We start from the raw sequence: 26,052 nt of genomic DNA on the forward strand, positions 1-26,052 counted from the left end.
TTTTTTGGGGTGACTCGTGGATTTTGAGCGGGATTCTCTTAACGGCGGGGCACCATTTGGACATTGGACAGCATAAAAGGCCTTGACGGCTTCTTTCGAGCCTTGAACATGTCGTCTAGCATTTCCTAGCGCGCTATAAATCTTACTGAACATTCTCGATATGTAATCGTCATGATAATGTCTCGATTGATAGATGGGTATCTCTTCCCTCACACTCCCTGGTATGTACAGTAGCTCACACGCGCATTTACAATAAACCTCAATGTCATCATCGTAGCACAGAACGGCAGATAATTTTGACTACCAAAGCCCGTATCATTCGTAAGAATCATTCCCGGCCGTTGGGAACTCAGTCCACAATGACAACAGTTTGACCCTTGGGCACTGAATAACGTGGTTGGAGCCGCTGATTCCCCCGGGGATACGTGGGATAAGAATGAAGATAACGATCATATGTTTCTCTGTGCAAGGTTGTCAGTCCATGTCAGCTCCTACAGTCTCGCGGCGACAGGAGGGTTGGGGGAAGTGTTAGGAAGGCCATGTGGAATCTGTAGCTTTGATATCAAGTCAGACAAATGCTCGAAGTCATACCGATAATTGATAGCGTCTTCAGCTCCTCCATCAGAATAGCGTGCAGCAGCAGTTTGGGTTCCCATTGGTCTGCTGCTATGGTACTTTGGACTGTCGTCTTCCACCACAGCATGGTCATGGATTCCCCTTAGTTTCTCATCAGGTCGGGCAAGGGTAGGCGGAGACGGGACTTCTACTGGGTTGGCGGTCTGATGCGGACGGTGCGGTGTGTATTCCAATGGAATAGGGTCATGCAAATCAATAGTACGAACAAAATCATCAGCATAATGTCTTCTGCGAGGGGCTTCATGCAATGCAAGGTGGTCAGTTTTGGTTCGGACACCAGGTCCATGGGACCTTGGCAATTCGGCTGGTCGCATGCCGTCAGCATCATAGTGATAGCCAAGATTATACATGCGTTTTTCTCCTAGGCCTGAAGGCCGAACAGGAATAAACCGCTGGTGGCCTTGTCCCGCAGGTAAAACTGTTCCCGTTTCTCCAAGATCGTGAGATTGTCCCGGGGCCTCGCGAACCGCAGGCAGGCGGCCACGAGAGACTGGGTGACGTTCAAGGCCTTCCGAACGCCTCTGGTGCATAATAATCCCCAGGTCGGCATTAACCCTGGATACATCAGACATTGAGTCCTGCAAGGACTCAGGGTGAGGGTTTGCAAAATAGCGCGGATTAGCTGGAGGGGCATATCTCCTACGGAGATGCGGTTCATCCAAAGAAGACAGATGTTCGGCTGGCAGATATCCTGGGGGAATGTGCCGTTCTCCTGGGTTGAGTTCTACCGCCGTACAGAAGTCGATATCCGAGCGAGACCCAAATGGCCTGCTAGAGTCGTAACAGGTCACACGCCTTCTCTTAGGGGCCTGGTCTCTTATGTTGTCTTCAAAAGCGTGCTGTGGACTTTCCTTTTGGGGCGGACGATGCGGTGTGATTGAGCGGATTGAAAACCCTCCAGACATCCTTTGGGCTAGGTGATCTAAGGGGCCACTATCAGGGCGCCTACTATAAGTAGGCGCAGGAGCCTCGATTGAAGGTAATGCTCGATCCTGTGGATTCAAACTGGGCTGGCCTGGTGGTAAAGGGCCTGATATTTTAGGGGAGCCAGGTCGATCCATGGACTGGTCACGAAATTCCCTAGGGCCACTAACAAATACAGGGGCGTTGGACAAGCCGCTTTGATGAGACAAACCCTTTTCATGGTGGAGTTTAGGGCCGTATTCCGTGGAGCCTCCGCCAGACAGAGGGGCAACCAGGGTCTGGCGAGATGATTTGACCATAGGGTATAACTCATACGGCTCGGGAAAAGTCAGCAAGTTGTCGGTTTCAGAGCTCGTCATCGGATAAAGTTGCACCATGCGAGTTGCCGGTGAGCTCTGGGGACTTACGCGACGGTCTAAGACGGGACTAGGAACTAAGTTGTTGGTTCCGTTATTTCTAGGTCTCGGGTTAGGTGTGACAGGTCTCGCATATTGTCTGCCGCGAGGACCGAGAGCTCGATTGGGAACTGATTCCAGTTCATGGTGGTTACTTTCCAGTAGGGGCTGTCGTACAGCGCATAGGGGGTCGGATTTGTCGGCAGAGCTATCATTCAGCCGGCTGAGGCCAGTCGCGCCAACCCTATTTGCGATGTTCCGGTACCGGTTCATGGCACGGTCCCAAGCATGATACCTGCTGAACCCGCGGCGATCAATTCTTTTCTCCCGTGGAACTCCTGGAATAAATCGAAAACCTGGTGGCGCATCATCGTCTGAAAGATCCAAGTGAGACTCTGGGAGAACCGGATTCGCATAATTCACCGGCTTTGTCTGCAGCTCGTCAATTCGTGGGTTGCTTGAGACAACCTCCACACTATAGTCACGATCTACAGGGGGAGGTACATCCTCTTCGGCATCGCTATCTTCATCATCGGAGATGACGATTACTTCGCGAAAGACGTCTTCGAGGATGGTCTTTCCGTTTTCATCGTCTCCTCGCCATTCAACCAACCTCGCGAGAGTGGGTTCCTCAACCGCGCTTCTAGCCTCGTGAAATGAGGTCGTTTTCAGAAGACGATCGTAATCAGTGTAGAGATGTCGGATGTGGGCAACCACCGCCAACTGCGCCCGGCGGGCCAAGGGTAGCTCAACCGCCGTGCCAACTTTCCGTTGGCCCTTTGAGCAGACTTTTAGTATTGCTTCGTCTGAGGTTTCTGAATCATCTCCACTTACCTTTTGGAAGGCTGTTTTGATGATTTGGTTTAAATCATTGGCAGGTATGTTGGGGAAGAGATCTTTCAGAACGTCTCTCGCTTCAGTGTTGATCGTTATTTGAGATACCTCTGAATTAGCACGTTTGCGATTTCCTGCACTTTTATCACCATTGAAAGGGACCGCCTTCCCGGTTGCCGTCAGATATAGATCCAGGTCCGTACAGACTGCGGCAACGACAGCGCTTGGGAAATGATACCCAATGCGGTGTACATGCTGGGAAAGATTATGGGTACGCATGTGCGGGGTTGTCTAGTAGCGACGACAAAAATTAGACGGGAAAGGGAAGGGGAAAGAGAGAGATAGAGAGGGGGGGGGGATTGGATCAGGCAGCCCAAGAAGGGTTATGTTGCGGTTGGCCTACCGTGACGGCGAAGACTTTGAGGCCATCCTTCCGGCATAATTCCTTGCATGCAGTTGTAAGTTGAGGATTGCCTGCGGGGATGAAAGTGTAGCCAGGGGGTGCTTTAGCTTCAAAAGAAATCTGTCTTCACTGTCAAGATAGTCCACAAACCCGGCTGCGCGCAAGAACATACAACACTCCGAAGCTTCTTCTTCTCCTGCGTGACAGATTCCATAATCACTTTGTGCTTTCGGCTGTTCACCCGCACAGCTCTACTCGGAGCGCGCCTAGAAAGGGCCGAGGCGGGCCTTCGAAATACACGCGCCATATTGTCAAGGTCGGTATCTGCTCAGGTGGCTACACAAGACCAGTCTTCATGATCACGATGCCTCTGTGAGCATGCCATACGCAAAATGTTCAAAAGGGTCAGTAGTATGCCACGAGTGAATGCACCCAGTTAGTAATCATCTCTACTACACGACGGATCGCGTGCGCATGAAGTTGCAAACTACCAGTAACAGCTCGACCGCGCGGGCTCAGTTGATCTGGTGTTTCTGGAGAAGATAAGACTTGTGAGATACGCCAGCCCAAACAGGGGGGCAGATAGCAAGATTTCGGTTCACAGTCTGAAGTAAATAAGCCGAGGTCCCCGGGCAGTATACCAGAATACCAGTATACAAGAACGCGGAAGAAGGTTGAGCTGAGGAAGGAGAAAGGTGGGAGGAGGGCGAGCAACGACGAGGCAGGCGGTTTGGCGGCCTAACGCGGCATCTGCCCGATCGGGGCTAGTTCCACTTTCCTCCTGGAAGGTCCCGTACGGGCTCTCTCTCTCTCTCTCTCTCTCTCTCTCTCTCTCTCTCTCTCTCCCTCTTCCGTCCTCTCTCGCGGGCAACTTTTTCCTCCTTCGTCATTCCCAAATAAAACAGTCGACAAGCTCGTACCTGCCGGCGATGAACGGATTCTCTCGGGCCGACACCACGGCTGTCATTCACGCCTACCGCCATCTTTATCGTCTGGGGTTGAAGGTGGTGAATTACTCTACTCCGTCGCGCCATGTGCTTCTTCATACTCTCCGTTCTGCCTTTCGAGCAGGCACCCGCGAAGAATTCCAGCCGCAGAAAATTGCCAATACTTTGAGCTTCCTTCAGCGAGCACGCGACATTGCAGGGCTTGAGCACAAGATAGTGAGAAACATACTGATGGTGAACTATTGGGAACAGCCTATCATGAGGAAAGAGTATCGAGTGTATGTTCCCCTATCGCATCTCGACCAGAGTTGTTCCTCCTAATCAAACTTGGGTACTGACCATTTTTCAAGTCTCAAAGGTCTAGGGATCGACCAGAAGCAGTTCGTGGTGCGGGAGGGTGCCAATGAGCAATTCAATCAGACATTACGCCTCCTGAACGAGAGTCTAGGAACGTGTCTAAAATGATAGATTCTTAAGCTGTAGTTAGCTCCAGACCGCCGGGGGTTGCACCGCCGACACGCCCGAAATCTTCTGTTAGGGCAAAACACGACTATATATACCGGCGCACAGAGCAGCTAGACCTGTGGAAAGCGACAAATCGTCCGGACGCGGGTAGCTCGAAGATGGCGACCATCATAGAGTACAGAGAGCACTCCCGGCTGGGATCGTCATCGAGCAGCGAGCAGGAAGGGAAACCCCGAATTGAATGAATGACAGGGCTGGTCGTTCCCTCGAACGGCTCCTCGGTATGCGTTGCGACAGCTACCGGAGTTCTGCATCGGAGCCCTGGAATATCTACGGACTTCCTTGGATCGAGATGGCGAGAGAGAAACGTATGGAATCAATATAGATTGTCCTTCTTTGTTCCATAGTAGCGCGTACTTGCTCTCCCATTGCAGGTGCAGCAGGCGTAAAGGCCGACGATCAGCACCTCAGGCAGCGAATTAGCGGGCCAACGTCACATGCCTGGTCGTATTCCTGTTCCGGCACGTTCGCAGGGGATTTTTTTGTTGTCTCTCGGGGGCTGTGACCACCCCTGAGACCTCCAGATCTTCGGTTTCTTCGAGTAGTCCACCGCTCTTCTCTCATGCTTGTAATCACCTCAAATGCTACCTCCAATCCTCCATGAGCGGGCTCATCTCTTCGTTGCTGATCGGACCCGTCGTTCGGCAAGCCCGCCGCCTTTCTCAACCGACTCACACTCACCCGCCCTCCGACCATGACCAAGTGGCACTCTCCCCAAACACCCAAGACGGGACCTTCTCCACAAACAACTGCAGCAGCAATGGCAACGGGTGTGACATTATGTCGGATCTAGAGGACACGACCCATTCGAATACACGATTACCTGAGAAATGCCCGGGACAGGACGCTGACCCCTCAGCATCATCGTCATTTGACGTCAACAGTGAACATCATGAAAGCGACTCCGCCGCCTCTCAGAGCAATAGGCATGATTCCGGGGATACCTCCTTAACATCCATGGATGCCCGATCGGACCCCATAGACCGAAGCCACTCTCCCGAATTGGGACCAGGTGCCTCCGCTCCCCTCTCTTCGCAAACCCCCCCACGGCAAAGAGACACGGACTCCGGAGAGCCGGGGCAGAGTTTGGGCGATCGCTTCTATTTGTATGACAGCGGCGGACAAAAATTGCTCCCTGAAGATGATGGAATGGGTATATTAAGGGAAAAGATCCACGCCATAAGGGACTTGGATTGCGGCAGTGCAGAGAAAGCACGCATGATCCATGAGTTGATGACGGCAGACTACAATTCTTCCCAAGGAGATCATGGCTGCCAATTATCTCAAATAGCACTATCACCCTCCAGTCCACGAAGTCCGGAGCGAGTTGGCACACCCGCCTCTCGTTGGAGTCGGCAGTCGTTTGACCAGCTGCCTTCAACTCCAGCTTCCACGACAACAACGCCAATCGCTCCCGAGGAAACTCAATACAACCTGACGGAACACGATTTGAGGCCAACCTTCCACCCAAAGACTGACCCAGATGCGCTTCTGGGTGATGACGAGGATGTGGATTCTGAGGATTTAGAGGAAGCTTGCTTGGGATGTCCGCATTACAAAAGAAACGTTAAGCTGCAGTGTTTCTCTTGCAAAAAGTGGTATACCTGTCGGTTTTGCCATGACGAAGTTGAAGACCATCATCTTGACCGGCCCAAGACTGAGAACATGCTCTGCATGTTGTGTGGCCACGCACAACCAGCAGCCCAGTTCTGTAATAAATGTGGCGAACTGACCGCTCAGTACTATTGCAACACTTGCAAACTATGGGATAATGACAGCAGCAAGAGTATCTATCATTGCAATGATTGTGGAATCTGCCGTATCGGTCAAGGTCTGGGTAAAGACTTTTTTCATTGCAAGGTAAGGCGCAGAAACCATTATTGCGTCCCTTTTCAACTTGAGAAAAAAAAAGTTGAACACTGATTTACCGAGTTTAGACATGTTGCGTATGTCTGCCCATCTCGATTGAAAATACACATCGATGCATTGAACGCTCCACTCAGTGCGACTGCCCGATTTGCGGTGATTACATGTTCACCTCCCCGGAGACCGTGGTCTTCATGCGGTGTGGCCACAGCATACACCAGAGATGTCTTTCCGAGTATTCTAAAACGTCCTACCGTTGCCCTATATGCAATAAGACCATCACCAATATGGAGTCCACGTTTCGAAACTTGGACCGCACCATTCACAGCCAGCCTATGCCAGCGGAGTTCAAGAACACAAGAGCTCTTGTATATTGCAATGATTGCGGCGTAAAGTCAGTTGTGAAATATCACTGGCTGGGCCTGAGATGCGATATGTAAGCCTCATGCTCAATCGGCGTACCAAGACAACTAATTAACGGATTAGGTGTGAATCATACAATACCGCGCAAATAAAACTCGTGCAGAATGATGGCCCGAATCCATTGGAGCAGGAAGACGGCATCGATAATGCCAATTGGTCCCGATTGAGGTCATCTTCGGAGGATGCCGACGACGCCATGGTATCAACACTGGCATCCCTCCGAGTTGATACTAGTCCCGCCTCAGGAGTAAGTCAAGACTCACGGCTCACTGCAACTTCTTCCGCCGAACCCAACGGGCGATTTTCCTCGTACAGTCTCACGCGTGGTCGCACGGTGTCCCCGGTGATCAGTAACTACTTCGGGATACCCCCTGACCGCGGAACCGAAAGGTCAATTTCAACGTCATTGTTCGGTGGACAGGCATCTCAAAATCAAGAAGACCCCGATGCCAATGAGCTACGATTTTGGGGCAAGAGATTCAAATATGGATATGGTCTACTTGGTCATGAGAATGAATCGATCAACGGCGCGTCAGACGCCGAAAGCGGAGAAGATGACGAAAGTACATCAGCGGATAGTGCCTCGGAAGACGAGAACGAGAGAGTGGAAGACGAGGAGGACGAAGACGAAGCCGAGGGGATTGATATATTCGGACATCGATGAGCATGGCAGGCACCCTCACTTTTTTGTTGTTGTCATTTTGGGTCAAAGTGACTGCGAAAGTATCGTTTACAAACCAGGAAATAGTTACGGAGTAGATGGTTCGAAGCACAGAAAAAACGGGCTCTGATGAGAAAGTACCCGTTCGTTTGCAGTTTAAGACTAGACATCGGTACTTGTTAGTTAACTAAAAATATCACTATAACGTAATCAACCACCGAGCGGCGGATACCATCGAGCGGCGGATTTTCACTCCAACCACCTCAAGCATCATTTAACGCGTCATTTCTTCGCATCAGTCATATAAAATGCCACTTTCTCAAGAAGCTCGCCTTCAGATGGCTATACAGGCCTATAAAGGTCGAAAAATCAAATCAATTTTAAAGGCTGCTGAAGTCTACGCGGTACCTGAAAAGACCTTACACGCGCGTGTTAAAGGAAGGAAATCACGCACAGAAACACGCGCAAATGGTCATAAACTGACCGAATTTGAAGAGGAATTGCTTTTAAAGCAATTATTAGACGCAAATATGCGAGGATTTCCAATTCGACCTGAATTCCTACGTGGAATGGCTCAAACATTGCTTTGCAATCAATTACGAGATTCAACGGCAGCTCTCGGAATCAACTGGCCTTATAAGTTCGTTAAACGCCATTCTAAACTGCATACGCGATATATAAGACGGATTACCTATCAGCGCGCAAAGCAGGAAGATCCAAAGGTTATAAAACCATGGTTTGAGACTGTATAAGCGACTATTCAGGAACACGGCATACACAAAAACAATATCTAGAATTTCGATGAAACTGGCTTTGCAATGAGACTTTGTTCTACTTCAAAAGTGATTACTGCAGTTGAACGAAATGAACGACCGCGTAGAGTCATTCAGGGCAATCGCAAATGAGTTATAGTCATTGAGACAATTGGGTCAAAAGGCGTATATCTATCGCCAGTCATTATATTAAAAGCAAGCGTCCAACAGGCTGCCTGGTTCCAAGAACCTAAGCTTCCTCGCAACTGGTGGATTTCTACTAGTTAGAATGGCTGGACGACTGATGAAATAGGCCTTCTCTAGTTGAAAAATGTCTTTGAACCGCTTTCTAAGCGTTATATGACTGGTGTTAAGCGATTGCTTATTTTTGACGGTTATAGTAGCCATTTTACTGCTGAATTCGATGATTTCTGCAAACAGCATGCAATAATCTGTTTCTGCATGCCTGCTCATGCTTTGCATCTTCTTCAACCGCTTGATGTGGGTGTCTTTAGCCCGCTTAAAAAGACGTACGGAAAGCTTCTTGAATATCGTATGAAAGTCGGCAATAATCATATCGATAAAGAAGACTTTTTATTGCTATATCCGGATGCACACAAGGAAGTCTTTACTTCATCTAATATTTACAGCGGTTTTAAAGGAACAGGACTTAAGCTGTTTAATCCAGAACATGTTCTCTCTACGCTTACCTTTCAACTACGTACGCCTACGCCATCATTAATTGAAGGCTCAATTTCCTCTGCTTTTCAAACCCCGCAAAATACTCGCCAGCTAGATCGAAAGGTTAGAAGCCTGCAAAACAGCTTTAATAAAAAACGGCAGCTTTCTAGCAGTCCTATTGCTCATATTCAACATTTTGAGAAAGCGGCGCAAATGGCAATGCAAACCCAGCTACTCTTAAAGCAAGAAATCAGGGCTATACGCGCTGAAAATGAGCGACAACGTCAAAGAAAGGCAAGAAAGCGTGCTGAACTAGGAAATAACCGTCTTCTTAATGTGCAAGAAGGCGAAAATCGGGTTCAACAGCTTAATATGCAGTTTAATGAGCAATCTGAAGAATCTACTCTGATGCCTCGCCGACAAGCTCCGCAACGCTGCAATGGCTGTGAAACAGTAGGACATACAATTCGAAATTGCCCTAGTAAATAGCTATCATTTCATATATTTATCTAGTTAATTTAAATGGCGTTGGTGGTGATAAAGCTTCGAATAGTAATGATTGCGGTGAAAATCCGCCGCTCGATGGTATCCGCCGCTCGGTGGTTGATTACGTTAAGTTAACGTTAGTTAACGTAATCAACCACCGAGCGGCGGATACCATCGAGCGGCGGATTTTCACTCCAACCACCTCAAGCATCATTTAACGCGTCATTTCTTCGCATCAATCATATAAAATGCCACTTTCTCAAGAAGCTCGCCTTCAGATGGCTATATAGGCCTATAAAGGTCGAAAAATCAAATCAATTTCAAAGGCTGCTGAAATCTACACGGTGCCTGAAAAGACCTTACACGCGCGTCTTAAAGGAAGGAAACCACGCGCAGAAACACGCGCAAATGGTTATAAATTGATCGAATTTGAAGAGGAATTGCTTTTAAAGCAATTATTAGACGCAGATACGCAAGGATTTCCAATTCGACCTGAATTCCTACGTGGAATGGCTCAAACATTGCTTTGCAATCGATTACGAGATTCAACGGCAGCTCTCGGAATCAACTGGCCTTATAAGTTCGTTAAACGCCATCCTGAACTATGTACGCGATATACAAAACGGATTACCTATCAGCGCACAAAGCAGAAAGATCCAAAAGTTATAAAACCATGATTTGAGACTGTACAAGCGACTATTCAAGAACACGGCATACACGAAAACGATATCTGGAATTTCAACGAAACTGGCTTTGCAATAGGACTCTGCTCTACTTCAAAAGTGATTACTGCAATTGAACAAAATGAACAACCGCGTAGAATCATTCAAAACAATCGCGAATGGGTCACAGTCATCAAGACAATCGGATCAAAAAACATACATCTACCGCCAATCATTATATTAAAAGCAAACGTCCAACAAGCTGCCTAGTTCCAAGAACCTAAGCTTCCTCGCGACTGGTGGATTTCTACTAATCAGAATGGCTAGACGACTGATGAAATAGACCTTCTCTGGCTGAAAAATATCTTTGAACCGCTTTCTAAGCGTTATATGACTGATGCTAAGCGATTACTTATTCTTGACGGCCATAACAACCATCTTACTGCTAAATTCGATGATTTCTGCAAACAACATGCAATAATCTATCTCTACATGCCTACCCATGCTTCGCATCTTCTTCAACCGCTTGATGTGGGTGTCTTTAGCCCGCTTAAGAGGGCATACAGAAAGCTTCTTGAATATCGTATAAAAGTCGGCAATAATCATATCAATAAAGAAGACTTTTTATCGCTATATCCGAATGCACATAAAGAAGTCTTTACTTCATCTAATATTTACAGCAATTTTAGAGAAACAGGACTTAAGCCGCTTAATCCAGAGCATATTCTCTCTACGTTTACCTTTCAACTACGTACGCCTACGCCATCATTAATTAAAGGCTCAATTTCCTCTGCTTTTCAAACCCCGCAGAATACTCGCCAGCTAGATCGAAAGGTTAGAAGCCTGCAGAACAGCCTTAATAAAAAATGGCAGCTTTCTAACAATCCTATTGCTCATATTCAACATCTTGAGAAAGCAGCGCAAATGGCAATGCAAACCCAGCTGCTCTTAGAGCAAGAAATCAGGACTATACGCGCTGAAAATGGGCGACAACGTCAAAGAAAGACAAGAAAGCGTGCTGAACTAGAAAATGACCGTCTTCTTAATATACAAGAAGGCGAAAATCGGGTTCAGCAGCTTAATATGCAGTTTAATAAACAACCTGAGAAATCTACTCCGATGCCTCGCCGACGAGCTCCGCAACGCTGCAGTGGCTGTGGAACAGTAGGACATACAATTTGAAATTGCCCTAGTAAATAGCTATCATTTCATATATTTATCTAGTTAATTTAAATGGCGTTGGTGGTGGTAAAGCTTCGAATAGTAATGATTGCGGTAAAAATCCGCCGCTCGATGGTATCCGCCGCTCGGTGGTTGATTACGTTAAAAGAACCAAGCTTAACTAAGCTGTCTGCTTGCGGCTTCGATTGCTTTCTTCGGCCGATCGAGTGAGTGGCTTAGTCATGCGCCCCCGATGAGCCTTGACTGCGTTCATATCCCGTCATACTCCTCCGGACTCCGTAGATAATCCCACCTACCCAGTCCTGATTCTCGCTTGCTCCGATATCCTTAAATTCAATGTCCCCGTCATACCTCCCGTTCCTTTCCTAGAGTCTTACATTCTTTCGCACTTAAAGCCCTGCCTTGCCGCTCACTTCTGAAACAAGCACAGTTCCCTCCGCAGACCCGCGGGATCTTACAGCGTCCTTAATCCTAAAAGTCCTTCCTTGTCTTTCTTCAGTTGCCCCTTGAGTCTCACAAACAATACGCCCTTGCGCATCAACGGACAGGTACTGGAAATAGGAGGAGAAGAACAAACTCCTTGAATGGGACGTCAGGCCTACAGAAGACCAACGCGCTTCCGATTTTAGTACTCTTTGTTTTAGCCCCCGCTATCGATAATCCGATCTTTCCGCGCTGCAGGCGTCAGCGGCGCCTCCTTGCCTTCGATACAATGCTACGACGCAACTCCGACCTCGAGATTCAACTTCCTGACGCAGGCCTTGCCGACTCACCCGACTCATTGAATGAGCCTGATGTGGAGATGCTATCGGACGAGCACGCGCTGCCGCTCAGTTTGCCTGCGCACCTTGCGGCCCGTTTCTCACGGAAGCCGAGTATAGTTCGCCGCTCCTCTGCAGCCTCCTCTCGCCGAAGTTCGATTTCCTCGCTGCATTCCCACCATTCAAATGCGTCCTCTCATGGCGCATCCTCCACGGATCACATTGCGCAACATCTTCGCCGGACCTCTATCCTGGAAAGTCGGAAAGCTAGACTTGCGGACCGCGCCTTGCACGCGGAGAAAGTGAGACTCCGCGCTGCCCTGACAAAAGCTGCTACCAGAAACCTCCAGAGGGAGGAACGAGCGCTGGCTGCTCACCAGGCTCGCGAGCGACTGTTAGCCGAGATCACTGCCAAGTGTGAAGAGGAAGTTCGAAGGGCGAAAAAGAAGGCCGAGGACAATCGAGAAAAGAAAGCTGCGGAGCACGCGCGGCTCCGGTTGGAAATGGCGGAGAAATTTGCGGAGGCAGAAAAGAGACGGGTGCTTTACCAACAAAACTATCGGCGACATCGCACGAGCAGTCTGCCTGCCACAGAGGAGAAAAAGATGGCCAGAGTGGTCACCCGATCACTCACTCGGGATGCAGCAGCAAGGGCCATCCAGAGGGCTTGGCGGACCTTCCACGCAAGGAAAGTCATGCAGGAATTCCACCAGCTAGAGCTGACAACGGATCGTATTCGGGGCATGGTCTTCGAAGATGTGGGCTCGCTCCTCTCCGATAATACAGTTTTGACCAGTACAGCCCGTGTTCTTCAGCTTTGCGGGCTGCAAGACATGGAAAGCGGCACGATGGGCGGAAGAGGTGCAGTGCGTACTTTCTTGAGCAGCTTTCTCATTGTGACCCATCCGGTCGAGGTCTTGAGCAGCAACGGTGAGCAGGAGCAGGATCTCATTGCCAAAGCTCGGGAGCTTTTGGCGGCTTTTGAACAAGTCGTACCACTGCTCTCAACCGACTTTCGCTCACCCGCAGTCCTCTCGACTGAGCTACAGACGCTCTGTGAGGCATACAACGTATTCTTTTCCGCGTTTCATGCGTGGAAAACCCACGACTCGAGTGTTTTAATCGAAATCATGTTAGCTCAATTCGTTGAGCTGGAACTAATCTGGCAGACGGTCAAGGATGACCGAGCTGGTGGAGTTGCGGACGACTATCGCCAGGGTATCCGGCAGAACCAGATCCTGCTTCTCGCTAGGCTCAAGCGTCTTGCGGGCTCAGACAAGGCAATGCAGATGGTGCGAGCGGCCCTGAAAAAGGCCAAGCGCGAAAAGAAACGAACCACTTCCAAGCAAGCCATTCCACGGTCCGCCGAAGCTGCACCCTCATCTACCGAGGCCCTCACGGAGAGTGTCGCTTCCCCCATCAGCGAGACTTTTAACAACGTAGATAGTACAGTTCTTCGAGAGCTCGAAAGACAACGGGTCTCGCCTCATGAGCGATTCACTCGGCTCCTCACGGCTCTGCCAGAAAACCGCGCCCTAGTGCATGAGCTTCTTATTAACAAAGAATTCAAGATTGAGGAAACTCAATACACAGAGCCCCGGAGACAGATCATGGCGCACATGTGTGATATGATGCGAAAAGATGTAGACGCCGGGCTAGGGACTGACTGGACAGTGGCCATGGCTACCGTGATCCAGGACCGCTTGCTACGATCACTACGCCCGGGAAACTCCCTCCACGTGCTGATAAGCGAGGTACTCGACCCCAAGCTCGTCGAAAGCCAATGCAAAGCTGGCGCTTTCTCCTACGATAGTTTTTTCGACTTCATGAACACCTTACTGCCAAAGCTCTGCGCCCCTTACCGGGATCCCGTGGTCAAGGCATTCGCTGAGGACACTTCAGGCGATGCTATCGATCGTCTAGCGAGACTCATGGCCATCATCGATCTTCTCTCACTCGATCACACGAATTTCATGATTCAGATCGCAGCTCCCGAGCTCATCCAGGAAGCTCCGGGCTACGAAAAAAGGACGTTCGAGAAAGGAGTACAGGACGGGTCCATAGGTTTGGGGAAGAGCCGGCGCTTCTGTCGAACACACCGCAAAATTCTTGTGGACGAAATGCGGAAGCGTGATCCGGAGCACGTCAATGGAGAGCCCCGGCCGTCAGCATCCAAAATATATGCGCAGGGTCTCGTAGACCTTGCCCTAAGCAACGCACCAGTGTCCGACGACCTGATTCCTGAAACTCTGGAATTAGATCGGCGGCGGCTGAGGAAGCTCCATGCGCAGGCATTCCGGATCGTGGCCACGGCGTCCATTCTGATAACGGCAAAGAATCTGCTCAAGCGCGATGTGCGCTCCCAGTGGAAAGCGGACGCTGATCGTATCTTGTCCCTGGATTTTAGCGAGATTCGACCGGACCGAGTTCAGTCCATACTAGAATCAACGCATCCCATGCCGTCTAGTGCGAGCGTTCAACTCGCGGCCACCATCCGGCGGGTTCTGGGGCCGGTTGCCACAGCATGTGCGGCCATTTCTCCTTTCGAAACAACGCAGGCACCAGTGGAGATCTATACCGATTCGTCGTCGGAGCCCGGGAATGTCGGAGGATCGAGTATGAACGCGGCAGGGATGACTAGTTTTACGGATCCTGTTGCTCGTCTCATCCTCTCACGCTTGCGCACCCACATCCTCTCTCGACTCAGTGCCAGTAGTGCCAGTGAGAGGGTGCGGGCTACATCGACGGCCAGCCAGAGCTTGGCCGGCGCAGGTATGCCTGAGTTCGTCAACGAAGTGGGACAACTCACGGAAGAGCTGGAGAAGGTCCGTGAGGTGGACTGGATAAGTCATGGCATGATCTATGAGCAAATCTTCGGGGAATCTGTTTCTCAGGAGCCGAGCGCATGATGATGGCGGTTTTGTCAATACTGTTCACTAATTAATATGCACGTTTGTTCAGGTTGACTCTGAGGGGCTTGGGAATTTTGGGTTGGTTCTGTTTGGATTTGATTTGTATTCCTTTCTTTGCTTTTTGGTGGATGACGGACTGCGCTTGGTCGGTCGACTAGAATTCCATCGCTGTCTATAGCTGAATGTTATATGATGATCATATATACATGGGGTTTATCATAAGGAATTTGAGCATAGCCCGCCATAGTAACTAGTTAACTAGCTACTCCCTGGGCTAACGTAATCAACCCACCGTCTCCCCCTCCCCCCACCTGCATTTCATTCCGAGTTCCAACCTCCGATCATAGTTTCTTCTGGTGGGAGTGAAACAGTAAATACAACAAAGAGCCGGACATTGTTCATGATCGCTTGCTCCCACAATCATGGCAGCACGCCTTGAATTTCTCTCCGACCTAAACCCTCCGTCCCTCGAGCGCACCTGGTTGACCGCGCCGCACCCCACCCTCCCAATTGTCGCAACCTGCAGTTCCGACAAAACCGTTCGAGTCTACTCGCTGACCAACTTCCGGTTGCTCTCGACTATATCCGGTGGACATAAACGCAGCGTCCGCACCGCTGCCTGGAAACCGCACGTGCAAGGCGAGAGCGTCCTGGCCTCGGGCAGCTTCGACGCTACCGTGGGAATATGGCGCCGATGGGACAGCTATGGTCGTGACGAGGCGGACGCAGACGACCTAGGATTCCAGACGGAGCCCGTGGATGGCGATGGGCGCGATATCGACGGTGGCAATGGTAACGCCGACGACGACGACGAAGAGTGGCGGTTTGCCGTTCTCCTCGACGGGCACGATAGCGAGGTCAAATCCGTGTCGTGGTCCCCGTCGGGGATGTTGCTGGCAACATGCTCGCGTGACAAGTCCATCTGGATCTGGGAGGACCTGGACGACGGCGACAACAACTTCGAGACGGTGGCCGTCATGCAGGAGCACGAGGGCGACGTGAAATGCGTCGCCTGGCACCCGGTCGAAGAGTGCCTAGCCAGCGCTAGCTACGACGATACCATCCGGTTGTGGCGGGAGGATATCGACGACTGGGGCCAGGTGGCCTGCATCAAGGGCCATGCCGGCACCGTTTGGTATCTGGATTGGGAGGGGGTCGACAACGTGCCGTCATTCGCAGAGGCAGCGCTGCCGGCGCTCGCCTCCCAGTGGCAGAGTCAACACGCGCTGTCGGGGCCGCGTCTCGTCTCGTGCTCCGACGACCGAACCGTCCGCATCTGGCGACGACAGCCGAAAGAGCAGCAGACCCAGCCGCCGTTTGGGGGCACCGGCATGCCCAGTATCATCCGGCCGACGGGTACCGATGAGACCTGGGAGGAAGAAGCGGTCCTGCCGTCGAAGCATGAGCTCTCCATATACGCCGTGTCATGGAGCAAACGGACCGGGCTTCTTGCGTCGGTGGGCGCGGATGGGCGCATCGTCGTATACCAGGAGAAGTTTGTAGCCACCGCAGATGGCGAGCTTCCCAGTGACGACGCCGGTCTGTCCGCCCCCAGAACGAAGTGGGAGGTAATTGCGGTAGTCGACGGTGCGCACGGCATCTACGAAATTAATCATGTCGCCTGGGCCAAGCGCGCCGACCGAAGCCGAGAGGCAGGTCAAGACCAAGAAGTCCTGATCACCACCGCCGATGACGGAAGTATCAAAGTTTGGACAGTTGGCAATTAGAAATGCGGCTGTTCATGTGAGATGAATATCTGAATTCCGATGCACTCAAGGAGTTTCTTTGCTGTGATTGGTGTATCTATGGTATATACGGGCGTTCTTCTAAATAGAAAGGGAGGGCAAAGACCCGGTCATGATAGAGCATTCCGTTCTACGTCAATCTTATTTTGGATCGAGAATCAACCGACCATGCTTCATAACAGATGGAAAACGAGAAGCAGCAACGAGCCGAGAGGCTTTTACCAATCCAAGCGGCGCATTGCCATTATCGATTTTGTTCAAGTCTATTGATCTTGCGTACAAACTCCACCCTAGCTCCGTGTGCTCAAGTATGGCAAGAATATGGTAACTAACTATTGGGGGATACAGAAATTCAGAGGGCAGAGGGGTCCAAATGAAAGAAAAGAGTGTCACCAAAAAAAAAGAAAACATATTCACATCGAAGGCTATAGACCCACATACATCTCATGATTTGTTACCTCCACCTTGAGATGAGGCTTGTCGAGAATGTCGCCGGGCCGCGTCGTCCTCGTCACTGTCATCCCCCACTGCATAATGATCTCGCTCGATTCCAGGTGAATGAAGGTTATCGAGCTCAGATTCGTCGAAATCGCCGGCCTCGACATCAGCGCCGGAACGTTTGCTATGGAAACGTTCTAGGATAGAGCTCCCGCTCATATCTTGGTGGAAAACTCCCCGGTACCCATTTTGACGACGCCGGCTGCGCCAGATAAAGAAGCCCCAGACGCACACACCCACGATCACGACCACAAGAACAGCCTCGCCGGATTTAGCATAGGCTTTCCACTCTGTCTCCTTCATTTTCTCCTTCTCTTTCTCTTCGGCGGCAGTGCTGTTCGGATGACCCCCAACCGATGTCTGGGGTAGTTTTTCACCATCAATGCGAGAGTCCGCAGGGCTTCCTCCAATACTCGCAATGTCAACTCTCATAAATCGATCCACCATATCACGACTCTGGCGAGGTAGATCGAACGGGACCATGTGGCTTGCATTGTAGAAAAGGACATAGGTCAGGTTCCGAGCATATTGATAGATCCCGGCCGGTTCACTTTCGAAAGTCCAGTCATGACGAGGGGCCCAAACCCCTGGCGAGGTCTCAAAGCCAGTTCCGCCGTTCCATTTCATGTTGCTGATAAGTTGCTCAGTTCCAACGTGGTTGCAAATAAGGTCTTTGTCGCCGCTGAAAAGAAGGACTGGAACCCCAGATTCAAGGAGGCCAGGCAGTAGTTGAACGGCAGGTTTGGAGTTCCGCGCTAGGAACGAGCTCGAAACCGAACCAGAACATTCTTCCCATCCAGATTTCTTCTCGGGGTTTATGTTCAGAGCCTCGACAACATCTGGGCGTTGCAGGTAGGGCTTCACATCTCCAAGGTCTGGCGGCCAGTTCATACCGCAAGACGGATATGTATCACGCAGGCGAATATCATACATGTTGAAACATGTGTTTTTCGAATCCATCGTCCGGCCCAGAAGCCTCTGTAGAACCGCTTCGCAATCGTCTAGGTGGATCTTGTTCTTCCCGCCCTGTAACCTGGATTGACAGACCGAGTTATACACCTCCAGTTCCTTTGCGACTTGACTGTTCTTTTGGATAAGGCCCTCCTCATATGCAAAATTCATATATGCGGGGTACTGATCTGCGGGGGAAATCCAGCCGTTACCGATTAAGAGACCCCCTAGCTTCCACTGGGCACTGCTGCCCTGTACTTTCTTGTTCCGCTCCTGGATGGCCTTGGCGATGTATGGGATATGTTGACCGGCATAAGACTCGCCTGCGAGGTAAAGCTGTCACCACAAGTTAGAAACCAAAGGTCCGACGTACGTCAAGTATGAGGGGACGGGGATCGTACGTCATCGGGTTCATACTCCGGAAACAATTCGAACCATTTCTCGAGGAACGTAATGAAATGGGCAGCCATCTCGTCCAGCTCATGAAGATAGCTGTCGGTGTTGACATAACTAAAACCCGTCCCGACAGGCTGATCCACGAAGAGCAGGTTGGCAAACTCGTCCCAGGACCCTTCATTGTATTCAAGCGTATTGCGGTCTTTCAGTCGGTAGGGCCCAACTTCCATCAATGCGCCGTCCATCGAGCTGCATCCTGGTCCTCCGTTCAACCAGATCACGGTTCGCTGTCGGTTGGCAATGTGCCGGTTTTGATAATGCCAGAAGAAAAGGTTCCCATTGCTCTTCTCGTCAACCTCGATATGCCTTTACAGATCAGGAATTAGCAACCCTGGGGACCCAAGCAGTAGCGGTAATAGGGATTGTTGTTGGAATCCGATTTAGAAGTTAACAGATGGTCGGGAACTCACCCAGCATGCATTTTCAGCAACGGGCCTTCGGGAGCCCCCGGTAGCGAGCGAACGTAGTAGTCCGCAGCCGTCGCGGCGGAGACGAGAGTCGGGTTCACGATTAAGAGTAGCGATAGCAGCCATGATACGGCGAGGAAGGAGGCAACGCCCTTCTCCTTCCGAGCGCCCGCATCTGAGAAGGTATGAGCCATGATCACTGATACACGGGCAGAGAAGATCTGTTGGAGAGCTAAAGGTAATCCGGCGAATGCAATAGTCCGGGGAGGACGAAGGAGCCGCTCAAGAGGACATGGATTTGGCTGCTGGCGCTGCTGCAGACGAGGACGACGGTGCTCGGTATGGGGGAATCGAGGTCGGGAGTCGGGAGACGGGATTCGTGAGGAGCAGAGACGTGGACCGGCAATCGGGCGACAGGTGGACGCAATAAGGGGAAGTGGAAGGCGACCCCTTGCGGAGAGCGTCGAGGAAACGGGAGAGTCGGCGATGAAACAAACGGCTGGCGTGGCCTCCGCTTACGTAGTTACCGTACAGTTACCGGTGACTCAGCGCCGCCGGGTCAGGTGTCCAGGTGTCGACGGCCCTTTTGGGGCCTCTATAGGAATCGCTAATCATGAATAGGCTCAATCGGCCTGACCTGGTTTCTATTACTAATTTGGGTTTGGAGCAAGAACATTCACGCCTCTCCGAACAGATTCGGAGAATCAGAACAGATCATCGATTCCCTGGTCGGCGTCCTTTTTGATCAGGTCAACCATTCCCTACAGCCATCGCCATCACGTTAGCCATATCTTCTAGACAAGATTCAAATCCGCTCAGAGGAGTACACACCCGAGGCATGATGGGCTGCCCATCCTCGCCCTTCACATAACGGAAGGGCATCTCGGTTCGCTCATGCTCGTTGATGAGGATCTCGGGGTAATCCAGGTACTGGATTTGCTCCAGGGGTACTATAGAATTGATCAGTGAACTAGTTTACGTCCTTCCCCCTACGGTTTCTATAGTGGAGGAATTGGAGGCTCAAGTCTGCAAACCTTTTTCATGGACCACCATGCGCGTTACTCGGACCGCCGTGTCGGTGGTCATTTGCTTGGGGCCCAATCGCCTGCCGGCATAGCCCTTTTTTCTAAGTTCAGAGGTCCGGTCTGAGCCATTGATGGTTAACGACGCGGTCTTCTCGCGTTCAGAATGGAGGTAGCATGAATAACTTACCACGAGGGGGGTCATCACCTGCAGCTCGATGAAGGGTCTGTAGTCAGCGCACCGGGGACTTGGTTCAGGTCAGAGAAGAAAAAAGGTAGCCCGCACCAAGGATGCCTCCAAAAAGAAACACTTCGAAATCATCTCCATCGGCGGGGCTCAATTCCACCTGAGCGGCGGGGTCCAGCAGACAGACCTTGGACTTCCGGTCTGCGAAAACTTCTTCAATGCTTCGGTGTTCGACCTCGAGCCCTTGCGTCGCAGCCAGGTCCTGGGGCATCTGCAGAGACGTGGGTACGGAACTTAGCAGGAATCGACTGCCAGATGCATGCGCCTCACGAGCGATACAGCCATATTCCAATGCAGACCAGGCGCCCAACTCCGGGTCCAAGTGCTCGACCACGATCGTCACCGGGTTTGGGGATACACGGTCTGTCATCACGGAGAGGGGTGCAAAAACTAATTAGAGAGAGCAGGAGTTGCTGTCTTTGCGGTCTTGTATCTTGTGACCTTGGTTCCTTTGGAGATTTTGTTAATAGTGAATCAATTTTGAGACGGGGAAAGTGGATCTGACCGAATGTGGAATTGGAGGACTGGATTTCAATAATGACGAGACTTTGGCGACGAGGGGTCAACCAGAAGGATGTGTCTGTTTTTGGTTAGAATCTCTATAGGAGGAATATACTGAGACACGATTGACTATTGTACAAGTACATACCTATCAATAGAGCAGGGGAGTCTGATGGAGACTGAACAAGACGAGGCTGACTCATCCGCGTGACCATACGGTAACTACTGTACCGAATGTACTGTACTGTACTGTATCCTCCGTACGGATTTCTACTTCGGAACCTCCTCGACTTTCCGTCTCCCCTCCTTCTTCCTCTCTCTCTCTGTCTCTTTCCCATCCGCTTCTTCTTGTCACCTTGGTTTGACTGTTGCAGCATCCTTCCTTCATCCGTGGATGAACCGATTGATTTCCATCTCCTGACCATCCAAAACCCACCCAAGTGGGAACCACTTCGAGGATCCATCCCGGGTTGGTGGGGTTCTCTGACGACACCCGTTCACTTGATTGATCGATCCTCGCCGTCCGCTGTCTCCCAATCTCTCCTCCCCCTCCTCCGCCGCCGCCTGACCTCTTCTTCCTATTCCTATCTTGACCATTATCTTGCATTGTTCTTGTTCTATTATCCCCATCCCTCCCTGTTACCCCTTACTCGAGACCCTTTCCTCTATCGCAATGAATCCTCACCAGCAAAATAAGGTTGACATTAGCGTGAGTCCTACTTCTTGCCCCGTCAATTCATGCCATAGTATTAGTTACTGATATTCAACTATGTCCCGCCCCCCAGTCGTTGAGTCCCGATGAGCAGCGCCTTTTACGCTTGTATGGCAAAATGCCCAACAAGAAAGACGTTTTGCAGAATAAATTGAAGGTGAGGTGACCCAAATACTTTCCGGCTGGCGTTCCTTTCCTAACCAACGCCCAATTATCCAGGAGCGGAAATATTTCGATTCGGGCGACTACGCCCTGAGCAAGGCCGGAAAAGCCTCGGACGTCGGCGTCACCAACATTGGCTCGCAGCATCCTGTGCCTGAAAATATCCCTCATTTGACCGCCACGTCGCCTGGGGCAAACAACCCCGCCGCCGCCAGCAATGGCACCAGCACAAGCTCTCAAGGCCAGCAGATCCCTGGAAGCTTCAGTGCTCACCCAGGCTCTGTTGGGTTCCAGAGTCGAAGTCCCGTGAAAGAGGCTAGCTACCTGCAACGGGAAACGAGCGCAGATGAGTCTGATGCTCCCGCAGCCAAGGATCAGGACGCAAAGGATCTCAGTGTGAGCCCTCCTCCTACCCAAGGTGGCGTTCCAATCCGACAATAGTTGCGGTCGCTATCTATTAGCTTCTCTTTCTTCTTTCCATTTTTGCGTTTCGTACCATCCGTTGGTCGGTGGTATCAAAAGAGCCTGGCGCTATGGATTCATGTTCTTTTATGTATTCACGATGTTTTACCATGATCTGTTTCTATCGACGAGCAGAGTATAAATTGAGATGGCGAGATGTCTCAAGCGAACACATGAATCATCTGCCTTCGACATCATGCCTGTCCTTGACCTTTTCCGCTTCTTTCCTTTGCCTCTCTATCCTTTTTTTTTTTTTTTTCTTTTCATTCTACTTCCCCGCCTTATTACAATTCTCTGTCTATATGCGGAACGTATATTTGTTTCTCTTGTTCCGATATCTACTTTCCCTTCCCCTTTCCAAAATGATTCCTTCAGATCCTGGAGCCTACAAAAAACTACCGTCTGTGATCAGAGTTTAGGGGAAATATTCCAATAGCTAGCTCCTGCGTCTGTTCTATTCTGGGATTACAGCTTCACGTGTGTGACGACGAACCCAAATTGCCTGAATATGATATCTACGTTTCTTTTGGCGTTAGGCTGATCTTGTTACCCATGTGAACTACAAAGTCAGTTTGCACGTGAGGGACCATCGCTCGGTACTTGCAGTTGGATATTGCCATTCACGTAGTAAATAGTATACATCACCTAAGGTCAAGTGACGCTTGTAGAATCACCAAGTTGGCCGCACATGCATCGAATGTCGCCTTTCAGAAAAGAATTGGAAAGAAAAAAGAAGCAAACTCACAAAGCCAGCAGGGAACGCAAAATGCCGGGGGTATAAGACTAAGGGCAGTTGGGCTAAAATACGGACAAAATCCACATAATGACGTAAGGAAAGGCACATCAACCTGAGTTCAGAGAGAAATTCAACAAGCATGTAGTCGCCAAATATAGGGCGGTGTCGATCTGGACTGATCAGAACACCATGCTGTCTGGTTAGATCTGTCGCGGCCATTCTCAGGCATGAAACCGGGAACCGGGAGAATCTTGCTTAAAATTCCATGACACGATAAATCCTGGTGGCCTTTCCAATCTTTACCCTCAGACTCCGATGAACAGAGCCTACCAGGAGAGGCAAGACCTTCAAGTAGTATGCCGAGACGGTGTTAGATATGAGAGGTAGGTGTCGCCTTTACGAGCGAGTGGGGAAATCCCAAGGGCCACCGGCTGATCAACCACCATCCACAAGTCGCATGTACCGACTAGATCGGACTCGTGCTTTTATTGAGTCTCTTGATGCGTCCACAGTCGATTCATGTCACCAATTCCATAAAACCGTGTGGTCAAGCTACAAACGCATGCACAGGCAGTTGACGCCGGGGTGTGTGTGTGGGGCCCGTCGTTACACGGTCCACAAGAATCGGGATCTTGTCGCAGGCTACAGACGCCTCTAAGGTAACCGGGCCGGGTCGCCATTGCTTCAGTCAGACTTCCAGTGACCCGCCAATCCCGAATCCAGGTCGTCGTTTTCGCCCAGCCAGAGTTCAACGGCATACAGGGCCATTGTGCAGGCCAGATTGACCCATCGCCAGAGGTTACCACCGCCACCCCCTTGACTGCTCCACCATTCGCCGCTCCCTCCCATGGCTTGGGAGGTTGAAGCGAAATGCTGCATCAATAAACTTGTGTAAACGGAAATGAGTATAGACGGCGCAAAGTAACTCAAGAGGCCCAAAAATTGGCCTGCAGCGTCCGAATCATCCAACGAGGCTTCTTGCGATAGTGCACGGGCGCCCGATTCGCGGACAGCAGGTATAATTCGAGTGGACGCGTACAAAACCGCAATGCGATAGGTTAACGAGATCAGCACGGACGGGGTCACCGCGCCGAAGACGGCCGTGATGACGTTGAAAGCGGCGTGGATAATAGAGGGCAGGAGGGACAGAGCATGGAGTAAGGTGGTGTAGGAGGCCATGATTATGGGCGGTAGCGGTGGGAAATCTCCAGCCTGTGCGGGGGACGGAACCGATTCCACGGGGTATGACGGCTGATAGTCGGTAAAGATCTGGTAGATGCACAAAACGATGTATGCGAACAGTAGAGAGCTCTCCACGGGGTTCCCGCGACCACTCCCAATCCCCCACGCGCACAAGATCACAGCACAGGTGATCGACACACCAATCAGGGCCGCATCGACATTGGAGATTTCAGGAAATTGAAGGACCCGCCAAAGGAAGTAAACGGCACTTGAAATTATGGAGGCGGAAAGAACCAGGAGACCGATCTAATAAGAGACGGTTAGCCCTTGGGCGTGGTTGAGGTGGACACTAACGTGTACTTACCATCCAGCTATCGCTTCGTCCACCACGGTTGACTAGCCAGCGAGTGATCTGCCCTGCAGCCTGAATCACCAATAGACTGCAGAACCCTTCCACCAGCTGAAAGAAGGGGGTTGACCATCTCAAAAGTTTATCCCAGTTGCCAATTGTCAATACTTCTATCAGGCCGCCGGGCCCGAACAGCCACTCCTTGATCGAAGCATCCTGAGCTCGGTTCCGGCTGAAGGTTCGCTCCACCCATCCAGGGTTATTGTCCGCGTCGATCGAAAAGCGATTAAGGGACCAAATCAGCAGAACCGGGATGATAATCCATTGCGTCGATCGAATGAGGATGATCAGGGAGGAGCGAAGCCAAGAACGATCAGGCGTGGTAAGGCGCAGGAGCGAAAATAGGAAGTAGAAGGTCGCTAGAGATAGGGAGAATGCCAGACCGCATGTCTTTCCGCCCACATCGAAGGCCAGGGGAATGGAGGAAACGGTCACGGTCAGGAAGAAGGCCGACGAGAGAATCCGGAAGAGCCACATCGGATAGAGTTGGCGGAAAGGACACGCGCGCACGCCAGGAGAAAGAAAGTAGCCGAGAGGACGAAAGAAAGACGATGCAAGAAAAGAGGCAGCCGCTGGCGTAGGCTACAAACACCCGACACGAGGGAGTGGAGATATGAAGAGATGGGATGACGGGGTGACGAAATCCTTAGTCAGGAGAAGGAAAGGTGGGTGATAGAAGAGAGGCAAAAAGGAAGAAAGAGTAGAAAGAAAAAGGTAAGCAAAGTAGACAGAAGTAGTCCGTAGAGGTCTGTTCCGTTCTGTTCTTTCTTGACCTTTGATCTCTTTTCTATTTTCTCTCGATTTGTCTTCCTGGGGAGGTTTTTGATCTTATCTTTGCGCGCGCTCTCTTCCTTTCGTTTTTTTTTTCTCTTTCTTTTTTTTCCCTGTTTGTCTCAGACGCAACGGAACGGACTTTCACGTGGTTCCGCTGGTAAGCAGAGTATCAGACAGGCAAAGTAAAAGCACACGATCTCACGGTCTCCAGAAGAGAAGGAAAGGCGTCAGAGATAAGGCACTTCGAAAGAGAATATGAAAAGAGGCAGCGAAAGAGAAGAGGGAGTTTAATTCTAATTGTCGGGACTCATTGCTCATCCACTAAGCAGACTAAATAGCGGTCAACGCCAGAAGGGTTTTTGTATTTGAGTTTGGATTTGCAGCAACCTCGTTTGATGATCATGAGTAACACTTGATATAAGTTCGGTCCCACAGATGGTTGTCCTTCAAGACGTTTCCATCATTGTTTCGAAGAGAGGAGAGAGGGAGAGGAGAAGAAGGGAAAGGAAGACAGAGAGAAGGGGAGGATACGGTACCGCTGTCTGTATGTATCATTATGTACAGGTACCGGTACTAGCTAATTATGTACTAATTAGGCATAATTATGTAAGTATGCACGTACATAGAGCACGTGAGCAGAGACAGCCCCCGGACCGGAGCCCTAACTGCCCGATGAGGAGAGGCCCCGGATCAGCTTCATCTCTCCGTCGACTGTCAATCAACCCTCTTTGCCCTTTG

General features: G+C 50.7%; 9 protein-coding genes across 10 annotated transcripts; 5 read left to right on the forward strand and 4 right to left on the reverse strand.

Annotated features, from left to right (window-relative positions):
• Positions 1 to 165: 165 nt before the first annotated feature.
• On the reverse strand, positions 166 to 4,010 carry LDX57_003438 (uncharacterized protein). Of its 2 annotated transcripts, XM_046085084.1 has the most exons (4): positions 3,365 to 4,010; positions 2,790 to 3,312; positions 592 to 2,732; positions 166 to 461 (listed from the first exon to the last, which is right to left on the reverse strand). In XM_046085084.1, exons 2-4 carry the CDS (start codon positions 3,066 to 3,068, stop codon positions 350 to 352), a joined length of 2,532 nt encoding a protein of 843 aa, XP_045941047.1. In that variant the 5' UTR covers positions 3,069 to 3,312; positions 3,365 to 4,010; the 3' UTR covers positions 166 to 349. The 2 variants fall into 2 exon arrangements, with proteins under 2 accessions (XP_045941047.1, XP_045941048.1); XM_046085085.1 differs by having other exon boundaries at positions 166 to 2,732.
• A 38-nt stretch (positions 4,011 to 4,048) lies between these two features.
• Positions 4,049 to 5,161, forward strand: LDX57_003439 (uncharacterized protein). Its single transcript, XM_046085086.1, has 2 exons — positions 4,049 to 4,417; positions 4,490 to 5,161. Exons 1-2 carry the CDS (start codon positions 4,122 to 4,124, stop codon positions 4,602 to 4,604), a joined length of 411 nt encoding a protein of 136 aa, XP_045941049.1. The 5' UTR covers positions 4,049 to 4,121; the 3' UTR covers positions 4,605 to 5,161.
• Positions 5,162 to 7,149: 1,988 nt separating this feature from the next.
• On the forward strand, positions 7,150 to 7,617 carry LDX57_003440 (uncharacterized protein; the record flags this gene model as incomplete). Its single annotated transcript, XM_046085087.1, has 1 exon — positions 7,150 to 7,617. The coding sequence occupies one exon, from the start codon at positions 7,150 to 7,152 to the stop codon at positions 7,615 to 7,617; it is 468 nt and encodes a 155-aa protein (XP_045941050.1).
• A 3,901-nt stretch (positions 7,618 to 11,518) lies between these two features.
• LDX57_003441 (IQ calmodulin-binding motif domain protein) lies at positions 11,519 to 15,309 on the forward strand. Its single transcript, XM_046085088.1, has one exon. The coding sequence runs from the start codon at positions 12,090 to 12,092 to the stop codon at positions 15,045 to 15,047; it is 2,958 nt and encodes a 985-aa protein (XP_045941051.1). The 5' UTR covers positions 11,519 to 12,089; the 3' UTR covers positions 15,048 to 15,309.
• Positions 15,310 to 15,472: 163 nt separating this feature from the next.
• On the forward strand, positions 15,473 to 16,777 carry cia1 (iron-sulfur cluster assembly protein CIA1; the record flags this gene model as incomplete). The annotated part of the gene is made up of 1 exon (XM_046085089.1): positions 15,473 to 16,777. The coding sequence occupies one exon, from the start codon at positions 15,473 to 15,475 to the stop codon at positions 16,775 to 16,777; it is 1,305 nt and encodes a 434-aa protein (XP_045941052.1).
• A 462-nt stretch (positions 16,778 to 17,239) lies between these two features.
• On the reverse strand, positions 17,240 to 19,301 carry kexA (serine-type carboxypeptidase kexA; the record flags this gene model as incomplete). The annotated part of the gene is made up of 3 exons (XM_046085090.1): positions 17,240 to 18,580; positions 18,646 to 19,006; positions 19,111 to 19,301. 3 exons carry the CDS (start codon positions 19,299 to 19,301, stop codon positions 17,240 to 17,242), a joined length of 1,893 nt encoding a protein of 630 aa, XP_045941053.1.
• Positions 19,302 to 19,811: 510 nt separating this feature from the next.
• Positions 19,812 to 20,746, reverse strand: LDX57_003444 (SAM-dependent methyltransferase; the record flags this gene model as incomplete). Its single annotated transcript, XM_046085091.1, has 5 exons — positions 19,812 to 19,868; positions 19,939 to 20,057; positions 20,142 to 20,252; positions 20,320 to 20,337; positions 20,416 to 20,746. The coding sequence occupies 5 exons, from the start codon at positions 20,744 to 20,746 to the stop codon at positions 19,812 to 19,814; spliced, it is 636 nt and encodes a 211-aa protein (XP_045941054.1).
• An 804-nt stretch (positions 20,747 to 21,550) lies between these two features.
• Positions 21,551 to 22,192, forward strand: LDX57_003445 (endosulfine family protein; the record flags this gene model as incomplete). The annotated part of the gene is made up of 3 exons (XM_046085092.1): positions 21,551 to 21,586; positions 21,663 to 21,746; positions 21,809 to 22,192. The coding sequence occupies 3 exons, from the start codon at positions 21,551 to 21,553 to the stop codon at positions 22,190 to 22,192; spliced, it is 504 nt and encodes a 167-aa protein (XP_045941055.1).
• Positions 22,193 to 23,633: 1,441 nt separating this feature from the next.
• LDX57_003446 (ICE2 family protein) lies at positions 23,634 to 25,017 on the reverse strand (the record flags this gene model as incomplete). Its single annotated transcript, XM_046085093.1, has 2 exons — positions 23,634 to 24,437; positions 24,496 to 25,017. 2 exons carry the CDS (start codon positions 25,015 to 25,017, stop codon positions 23,634 to 23,636), a joined length of 1,326 nt encoding a protein of 441 aa, XP_045941056.1.
• Between the last annotated feature and the right edge of the window lie 1,035 nt (positions 25,018 to 26,052).

The sequence above is a fragment of the Aspergillus melleus genome (genome assembly GCF_016097325.1).
Source record: "Aspergillus melleus strain CBS 546.65 chromosome Unknown contig2, whole genome shotgun sequence".
Classification (NCBI taxonomy): domain Eukaryota; kingdom Fungi; phylum Ascomycota; class Eurotiomycetes; order Eurotiales; family Aspergillaceae; genus Aspergillus; species Aspergillus melleus.

Bases quoted from the DNA above. Each gene is read 5' to 3' on its own strand.
- LDX57_003438 (XM_046085084.1), bottom strand. From the start codon at position 3,068: ATGCGTACCCATAATCTTTCCCAGCATGTACACCGCATTGGGTATCAT. The intron at 2,733-2,789 runs GTAAGTGGAGAT...GTCTGCTCAAAG, and splicing joins TCAAAACAGCCTTCCAAAAG to GGCCAACGGAAAGTTGGCAC. The intron at 462-591 runs GTATGACTTCGA...AACCTTGCACAG, and splicing joins GAAGACGCTATCAATTATCG to AGAAACATATGATCGTTATC.
- LDX57_003439 (XM_046085086.1), top strand. From the start codon at position 4,122: ATGAACGGATTCTCTCGGGCCGACACCACGGCTGTCATTCACGCCTAC. The intron at 4,418-4,489 runs GTATGTTCCCCT...CCATTTTTCAAG, and splicing joins ATGAGGAAAGAGTATCGAGT to TCTCAAAGGTCTAGGGATCG.
- LDX57_003441 (XM_046085088.1), top strand. From the start codon at position 12,090: ATGCTACGACGCAACTCCGACCTCGAGATTCAACTTCCTGACGCAGGC.